This window comes from Leptonotus elevatus, chromosome 17 (genome assembly GCF_054856555.1).
Source record: "Leptonotus elevatus isolate MCC_2025b chromosome 17, RoL_Lele_1.0, whole genome shotgun sequence".
Lineage (NCBI taxonomy): Eukaryota > Metazoa > Chordata > Actinopteri > Syngnathiformes > Syngnathidae > Leptonotus > Leptonotus elevatus.
This window is the reverse complement of record NC_141255.1, coordinates 508,265-517,738: the sequence shown is the minus strand read 5'-3', so window position 1 is coordinate 517,738 and position 9,474 is coordinate 508,265. Positions and strand designations below refer to the sequence as shown.

The window sequence follows — 9,474 nt, the reverse complement described above, 5'->3', positions numbered from 1 at the left end:
TTGTCGGGTGTGTATAAAGAAGAGAGTGTCAGCATAACACAATCCATTTTTATTGCAATGTATATAATACATGAGTATATTTACAAAAATGGTTAAAAAACGTGACATTCCTTATTTCACTGGCAGATCGTGGTTTGAGGGCGAGACTGACACCCAAGCTTAAAACATACGGAGGCAGCGCTGCTTGGTGGAAAAGCATCATCTGGAGGCCTTGCCATTTTCATGGACATCCATCCTGCAAACAGGAAAACATGTATTTCACTTATCATGTTCAAGCATACGCAGGCCAGTTGTTTTTTTTGTAACTCCCAACTCACCCGTTTTCATCTTTGAGGTGCTGGTACAGCTCAAACTTGCTGTTGACTGAGTGCGCTCTGCCCATAAATTCCCGGCGTTTCCTGGACTTGGCGGCGATCCGATTGGTCCACAGAGAGAGGAGCGAGACGGGACCTGTGGCCACGCAAAGTATTGAAGATGCAGACAGATGAGTCACAGCCCTGACTTTTCAACTTGATCAGCTTGTATCTTCCCTTCAGTGTTCAGGCAAAAGTTTGTGTTCTGTAGCCAGCGTACGACACCAATGGGGTGCAGTTACACTTGAGGCCAGAGGTGGCAGTCATGAGTAAAAAAGTCACAAATTCCATTCTGAAACCGACCGCACCCCCTCAAAAAAAACAAGCAAAATATCTCACTAAAGTTTGTGAAAAGAAAACACAAGCCTTATTCAAGTACCTTTGGCGCCCTCTAGTGACTCCACCTCGTCAGTGGCCAGACGGGGTTTCTTGACCAGTGGCTCTGGCGAGTCCGGCGAATCCTTGATGACTTCCGACTCCTGATCCTCTTTTTCCGGCACACTTTTCACCCTAAAAAGAAAAAAGCAGAGTCAAGTGATGATTACTTGATGAAGCGTCCGGTTGGCGTACACACGCGTGAAAAGAACTGGCCTCTCGGAGTCCTTCCAGCTTTTGTCCTCGGCATCCTTGCCCCCGTTTTTGTCTACCCGGTCTTCCCTGTCCTCCCTCTTCCTGCCCCGCTTCTTCCTCTCCTCTTCCTCAGGAGGTTTGCTGCGGCAGGCCACGATGCAGTCCAAGACCCTCTGGTGCCTGTCGGTGGCCCCGGCGTGGGTTTTCACCAAAGTCTCCAGCTCGTTCCACATTATACGGTACTGCTCGTCTCTACAGGGGACAAACGTCATTTGGGCTCATGTCATTTCTTACACTGTAAACAATCAAAAACATTTTGGTCTTCACAGTAATGTTGAGTTTAAAAGTGTAAAAATCATAATGGCAGTATTTCTGGTTGGATTATTTTAATGTGAAGGTCTGAAAGTATCATATGCATTCTTGTCTGCTTCTTTTTGGATTTTGCATTTTTTTTAGGGATGTCCCAATCCAATCACGTGATCAGAAACCAGATCCGATCATGTGATATTCAGATGATCCGGTATCAGGTGAAAAAGATTGGATGTTTAAATACATTTGAAAGGTCTCATAGCTATCAAATTGCTTGGAGGAAGACGCAAGACGAAAGATACTCCCAAAGATGTCGACCTGGCAAGTCTCAGCGCTAAATGAAAAGTTTGCCTTGCCTGATATAAAGAAGCATGCTTGCTAAATTTGGACTTTGGGGGATAAAAGCTCTTTAAAAAAAAACTTCGCTTTGACAATCGCAATTCCGGTCTTAAAACGATAAATGGTTCAGCCCGACCATCAGCTGAAACTTCCGCGCTTGTCCCTGATTTCTGATCATGTCGCTTTTTATGTACGTGTACGACAAACACGTTATTTCCAAACCAACCTTTTGGGGCCTTTGCCTCTGGAACCCACAGTTGAGATCGGAAGCGGGTCGTTCTTCCTCTCCATGTCCACCAGGTTGTAGACGGTCTTCTGGCAGGTGAGGACGTCCTCCTCAGTCAGAAGCTCCTTCACGATCAGGTTAGCCAGAGGAACCACCTTCGAAGACGGAAAACACGACGCTGAAGGATGGCAGGTCGACTCGCGTGGCGATGGCGAAGGAAGACGCGCTCACTGCCTGCATGTTGAAAATGGTGGTCTGGGAGATTATCATGGGCCAGTAACGCGTGTGGCGTTCGAGCTGAGCTTTGGCCCGATCCGCCGGCAACTTGGCTGCCGGATGGTGCGAGGCCTCCGAAACCGGAGTAAGGCGGTTTTCCTTCATGAACTCCCCAAAGTCCTGAAAGAGACAAAAGCAATGAGGAAAGACGGAAGACTCCTGGCTTGCATTTTTGGAACAGACGTACGGTGATGCGATAGTCCGTCACGCGGCCGCCGCAGCCCTCGCTGATGGAAGGCGGGTCCTCCAGTGTGGAGCGATTGCTGTTGAGCACGTGCAGGAAGATCTCGCCTCCGTGGCTGCTGAGCATGTGGCTGATGATCTTGGACCCGGACTTCCTGGGCTGCTCCAGTAGCACCGATCGACCTGCAGACAACCAAAGCAAATATGGACCGAGAAGATTCAAATAAGACAAACAGAGTTCTTAACTCATTCACTGGCAGCCATTTTCACTGAAGCAACCCCCTTCGCCCCGGCTGTTTTCACGGATTTGGACTGCTTTTGCAAGGCCCACTAAATATTGTGTTCCATTGCTATAAAAACATGGAAGCCGCCAAAAGAAAGATGAGAGTCTCTTCTTTCATCGAAAAAAAAAAAGTATATTTCTATCTGTTTCCGTTTTGCAGCAATTAGCATTAGAATATAGCGACATTTTATCAATATTCACAAATCTATTTAGAACTGTGGGAAAAGAGTTTGTTGCAACATGGCCCTGGTTGATCTCTTATGCTCTGCTTCCACCTGCTGGCCACTTTTTGTAATAACTATCATTGCTTTAAGCCACCTCTTCATGCCGGAAGCTGCATCAAAGCCTTCTGTATGCTCTAGCATTAAAAAACAAACATTTTTTGGGGGGAGTGAAGGACAAAGTATAAAAAAATGTGTTAAAACATTTTTAGGTTTGAATGAGTTTAGGAATAAATTCATTCTGTCGCTGTGAGCAGGAATTTTCACATCTGCAAACGTATTATTTTTCAGGTTTCCACGTGAAGATTGAAAATTTGTGACCAAATGTGGTCATTCACAAAACGTATTGTACTACAAATGTGAATATAACCAAACTGTATTTAGGCAATGATTATTTTAAGGAACACTCGACGTACTAGTAGAACACTATTCACAATCATTGCCTTATTTACAATTTAGCAATGGCCGCCCATGTCACATGTTTCACGCTAGAAAATTGTACAGCACATAAATATTCAGGGCGCATCCATTTTAATTTAACAATGGAGCAAATGAGAACATTTTGAGCTTGTAGCGGTGCAAGCAAACCCGATATGAAAAAAAAAAGTCTCCTTGACATTGTATGAAAGCCAACATTTTGATTTGGCAATGGACACGTATGTCATGGACTCAATAAGAGAGAGTGAAGCATGAAAATATTACATTTGTAACTTTATTGAACACACACCCAAAAAAATCCTTATTTTACTGATACATATTTATAGTAAGGCACCACTGCGGCTTACTTACCATTCAGGAGAAAGTTGGTCAAACACGACGAAGGACGACTGTTGACGTCCGTGGGGGAGATGCGATAAGCTCCTGTGCAGTAATGCAGTTCTAAATGGGGCCAAAGGTCATCCGATTAGTCAGCACGCCGTTTCAAAATCATGGCAGCCCTCGTTTGGCTTGAACGCACCGACGGAGATGGTTCGCGGCGTGCACCATTTCAGCGTGACCGTTTCTTTCAGTCCATTTTCTCGCGTGCTGGTGCCGGCCATGTGCAAATCTCCTGTGCGAGAAAACACCAAATGGCAATGAATAGAAATGCGCCCTCTTGAAGTTCGGAAGCCCTTCGGGTTACCCACCGCTTTTAATGAACTCCATGTGGGCGTCCTTGTGATGCAGCAGCTCCACGTCGTAATTGGCCGACGTGTTGGCGTGCTGCTCTTCCTGGTCGGCCGCAGAAGAGACACAAACAAACACGACACGTTAAGATCAAGTCGAAGAAAAATGGCCACGCGCCGCTCTTTTCATGTTCCGGTTGAGGAATGAGGTTTTCAATCAGAGGAGATGGGGAAGCTAATATGCTAAGAGCTAAAGGTGCGTTCAATTAAACACTTAAGTGATGTCGTCAGGATCACACAGTGGCTGACTGTAAGTGGAGGAGGAACAGACAGACATCAACACATTTAAAGAGGAAGAAGAGGCAACGCTGGTCACAATTTATTTGCTACATAAAACTCTTTTGACTTTTCAGCAGCGACTTACGAGTCGTTTCAAAATGTTCATTACAAGCAAGATTTACTGCCTCTCGGGTGAGAAAAAAAAAAGAGCCAATGTCGATGAGAGGAGTGAATGACTTTTGCCTTCAATATAGAAATGCGGACGCCCCCTTGTGGCAGGATAGTAGCCGCGCCACGTGAATGGACGGCAACGGCGAGTAGGGATAAAACTAGCGTTTAACCGTCAACTCACAATTCACACTCACTTGATGAAAAGGACATGAAAAACATGCTCAGGTTGGATGATATTAACGTTGGCGGTGAAGTGTCAGGAATGCTTTTTTTCCCCCCCCAACTCGGCGACGCTGGTTGGCGGAATCCTAACGATACAATCGAGCTACACGGCGAACTGATTCAGTAATTGATTGGCCCGATCTGAAGTGATCCCAAATCCTCCGTCCTGTTGTTGACCCTTTTTATGGCTGCTGTCATCCGTTGGCTACGCATCGCTTCCTCTTTTGCTCGCCTGCAGAACGCTCCATCCTTTTTTCCTCGTCGTGGCAGCCGGCCCACAGCAACTGTCTATCATTGTCGAAGTGTGCCGTTTGCCGTTTGCTCAAAGTAGCGCACGTGTTTTCTATACTGCCAAAATGGCGGCGTGAACGCTCATTTTGATGCGTTTTACAATAAACACTATTCGATGTATTTTAAATAAATGTTTAAAAGTAGGTTCAAATGAATGCAACCGCATCATGAAGTCATATGAAAAAACCCAAAAGTCACAATATCCCAATGTGACCACAGTTACCTTTCTTGAAACATCTCACGTCAATCACAAATGAACATTTGCAACAAAAGAGCCTACAACACACACACACACACACACGCACACACATAAGAAAAAAAGAAAGATGCACGACACATGACTCGGACACTGCCCCTTCCTCCTCACGTGCGTGTGTGTGTGCGAATCGAGTACTAACCTGTTCGCAAACATTTAATGTGGGCTAGCAAAACAGAAAATACAGCATGAAACCAGCAGCAGGGTTCAGTCGCGTCAACATGCAGGTGGGATGCACCAAAAGGAATTAAAAAAATAAACAAATAGATATCTACAAAAAGAACAAAAGAGTGTGAAGTGAAGTGAGTGGTTGGAAGTGAGGAGGGGCTCGCGCGTAGAGCGGGCAAGCGAAAAGAGGGACAACTCAAAAGCGGACGTGAGCGGAGCAAAGCATGCGGCTCTTCAGAACATGCTTACAACGCAAAGACAAAAAAAGTGATATTTGAATGCGAGTGCGGATGCCGGGGGTCAAAGGGCGCCTACCTTCATGGGGATGTTGGTGATGGTGGTGGAGGCCAAGTCGAAGTGCTGCTGCACCAGGATGTTCAACTTGCTGGCCAGGTGCCTCCCTGCGCGGACGCTGTGAACCTCGCTGGTCAGCAAAGGCGACACCTGAAGGAAAGACAACTTCAAGAAGGAATCCTTTGGCGTGCGAAGAGCAACGAGGAAGCCTTTCAAGCGGCGCCGGCCGACCGACCTCTTTCTTGGGCCGGTCCGACACCAGCGTGTCGTCGCCCTGGGGGTAAATGTGAATGAGGACCAGCTCACACTGCTGGATGCCCATCAGCCTGAAAACAAACCACGAGGCACTCTATATGAATACATCGCATGAACAGTGGCCATAAAAAGTCAACACACCCCTGCTCAAATATCTTTTTTTTTTTGTGGTATAAAAAAGGTGGCAGAGAGAAATCATTTGAAAACTATCACCTGCACAAGCCTCTGATAGACCTTACACAAACTTCAGCTGTTCTGGTAGGCTTTTCCTGACATTGTGATTTGCTTTCGAGCAGAAGCTTTTGTGCTAACAATGGCTGCTATTTCTAACAATTCCACCATCCTAATTAATAACATGACATAGGGAGGGAGTCATAACACGTAATGCGTTTGGGAGAATTTGGTTTGGATTGATGGAAACAATGTTGAACTTTTTACTTGGATGCAAACACAACGTTGCTCCTCATTCTCCTTTCCCACATACACGGGCATTACGGCAAGTCAGCATACTACCTAATAATAGTAATAAAAATAAATAAACAAACGGACCTGTCTGACCCTGCTGCCAGCTTGTTTTGCTCCATGATGGTTTCCTGAATGCAGTCTTCCAACATGCGTACATGAGTGTCACTGAAAAACAATTAAAATAAATCAACATTATCTCTACACACTACGTTTCCCTTTCGATTGACGATAATAATATTCAACATTCCATCACGGCGTTGTTTACCTTTTAGCATTCGTGAGACAGATAATGCGACCCCGGTTGGCAACCCGCTCAGCCACGTCCATCAGAGCGATGCGCTTCTCGTGTTGCAGCTCGGTGATCTTGCACAGCGACTCTACTGCCGCCACCAGCCCGTGCAGGATGCTGCAGCACTCGGGGTCCTCTCGCGGGTTGGGGGGCCCCACCGCCGCCAGCGATGACATGAGCTGTTGAACAAGGAAAAATGTAAGGAACGGTACATACTCCACATTTGAACATGTGAAAAATCGCAGGCTCGTGATTAAAGCAGTGATTCCCAACTGCTGCGCTGTGACGGCAGAGTTGATCATAATTGGTAATACTGTACTCCTTCTGGCGGTATCAAAAAAAAAAAGAGACATTTTTCTAATATAAAATGTGCCTTGGCTCGATAAAGGTTTGATGTAACTAACCTCGTGAGTGCTCTGGCAATCACGTTTCCAGCTATTCAAGAGGTGGAACTCCGAGTCACTCACAATGTAGTTAATCTGTAAAGAAATATAGATTTTACTTGAAAGCATCTGGCCTCTCCTTGCAGTAACAAAACCGAAGGACTCACTCACCAATTTGTCCAACGGGTAAATGTCGTAGAGGATGCGGCAGTATTCCATGGAGCACTCCACAGCGCACGTCCACAGAGATTTGGAGACGGGGGCGAGAGGGATGACACCCTGGCCTCGGCTCTTGGTTAGAACGTCACACTCCACCTGCTGACGACTGGACTCAGCCATGTAGGGACAGTGGTCCACCACAAAGACAGTCTTGTGGGCTACTGAGAACATCTTCATCTTGTAAGCAGAAGGTGAATGCTGAACTAACAAGAACAGTGGGACAACAATCATATGCAACATATCTATAAATATCCAAATAAGACACATTATTATGATTTTCATTACTCACGTGAGGAAAATCTTCTTAAAAACTTCCCGGTCAGGAAATGGTCGCTTGAAACATAATTACACTTTTCACAGATAGCTAGATGTTACATGTATTTATCTGTAAACCAAATGAGTAAATCTCAAATTACTCTAAAGATATGTTAATGATAACCGACAGCAAAACATAGAGATGCTACATGCTAAAGTGACTGTCGCGCTAGTCATCAGTACAATGGCCGATCGGAGCTTTTATCGTTATATTTTTTCCGATTCACTTTTATTACCAGCGACTAGTGGATACTTATCACGAAATGAAATGTGTTAATTTGATCACAGTCCTCCATGATGGTTTCCAAAGTGTACCGCAGCACAAAATACAGTAGTTAGGATTGTTATTTGCGGAAATATGGCCGGCAGTAGTCCGTCACAAACTATTTCCCCCGAAGAATACCATTAGTTCCGGCCTCAAACGTTCCTACCAGAAGACAGAATGACTACCAAAAAAAAAAATGTTACGAAAATATAAATTACATAAATAGGCGCAACTGAATATGTGCAGTCCAGGCCAAACATTTGGACACACACTTACATCTCATTCAACGTGTTTTGCTTTATTCTCGTTGCTATTTACATTATAGATTCTCACTGAAGGCATCAAAACGAAGAATGAACACGTGAACTTGTATTTCAAAAAAAGGTGAAATAACTGAAAACATGTTTTCACCCTCTGCTCTGATTACTGCTTTGCACGCTTTTGGCATTCTCAATTCTGGGAACGCCTTCAACACTATTGGAAAACCATTCCAGGTGACTTGCACTCTTGAAGCTCATCGAGGAGTGTGCAAAAAAAACATCAGAGCAAAGAGTGACTATTTTGAAGAAACTAGAATATAAAACATGTTTTCACCTTCTTCTTTTTTTAAAGTACATACCTCCACATGTGTTCATTCAGTTTTCATGCCTTCTGTGAGAATCTACAATGTAAATAGTCATGGAAATAAAGAAAATGCATTGCATGAGAAGGTGTGTCCAAACTTTTGGCCTGTACTGTATATAATAAAATAACCATTTAACAAACATTTTTAACTCACTTTTATTTATGCGTGTACTTGTGGTTTTGTGTCGTTTTTGTTGTGAGTTGCATAATTATTATTATTTTTGCCTTAGTAAAATTGATTAAACTGAAAATTTTGTAATCCATGCATTCGATTATCAACCTCACTTTCATGTTGTGAGTTAAGCGTATATTCTTCAAAAACCTTTTTGAGATATTGAATAAATTCTTAAAAATTTTCGAAGGGGGTGTACTCATATGTTGAACACTATATATATATATATATATATATATATATATACATATCCATATGTATTAATGACACACAAAAGCACAAGTCGTGATGGGCCCATGCCAACGATGATAAACAGCCACAGCAGCTGCATTGTTTTCTTGGATGTCAGATGTCACAGTATCTCCTTGGCAACAGACAGTCCAGTCTGATGATTAAGTTACATACTAATGTATGTACAATGTGGCGTGTTACTGCGAGCTGGCCATAATGGCCGCGGAAGGTCTCCTGGGGAAGGAAAGGAAGTGACTCACTTCTTGTTGATAGTCCACTTGCTTAAAAAAAAAAAAAAAAAAAAGGCCCAGCCTGGCCCACATTACAGCGTCGCACACATAAAACTAATCATTAATCCAAACCATGCGTTCCAAAGCCATCGGATTCTTGTTAAGCGTGTCAGACTTGAATGATCCCGCCACTAAACGTATTCTTTAAAGTCGGACTTCATGATCTTTGTTGTTTTTGCAAAGGCCAGTTCAAATAGTGAGTAGCAGATGCAAGGGAGCGTCCATTCATCATCGATTGCACACTTGACTGTCTTATCCTGAAACCCCAAAGGAGTGACGAAAGGGGGCCAAAATGAAGGACTCGCTATTAAAATGTCATTAGGGCAAAACATTTTAAGGGTTAAGAGGGAGATTGCCTCAGCTCCGGCAGGAAGGATTAATGGCCGACGTCTTCACGATGAAGATGAATGAGCAAGTGA

General features: G+C 44.1%; 1 protein-coding gene across 6 annotated transcripts; it reads right to left on the bottom strand.

Annotated features, from left to right (window-relative positions):
- Positions 1-28: 28 nt before the first annotated feature.
- On the bottom strand, positions 29-8,908 carry ints13 (integrator complex subunit 13). 6 transcript variants are annotated; one of them, XM_086058239.1, is made up of 18 exons: positions 7,448-8,907; positions 7,111-7,356; positions 6,961-7,035; positions 6,533-6,735; positions 6,352-6,432; positions 5,783-5,873; positions 5,569-5,697; positions 5,228-5,251; positions 3,888-3,972; positions 3,719-3,811; positions 3,550-3,639; positions 2,261-2,439; positions 2,029-2,193; positions 1,798-1,952; positions 924-1,175; positions 733-863; positions 318-450; positions 29-235 (listed from the first exon to the last, which is right to left on the bottom strand). In XM_086058239.1, exons 2-18 carry the CDS (start codon positions 7,333-7,335, stop codon positions 199-201), a joined length of 2,148 nt encoding a protein of 715 aa, XP_085914365.1. In that variant the 5' UTR covers positions 7,336-7,356; positions 7,448-8,907; the 3' UTR covers positions 29-198. The 6 variants fall into 6 exon arrangements, with proteins under 6 accessions (XP_085914365.1, XP_085914364.1, XP_085914366.1 ...); XM_086058238.1 differs by having other exon boundaries at positions 7,111-7,361; positions 7,448-8,906; XM_086058240.1 differs by having other exon boundaries at positions 945-1,175; positions 7,111-7,361; positions 7,448-8,901.
- Positions 8,909-9,474: the final 566 nt, after the last annotated feature.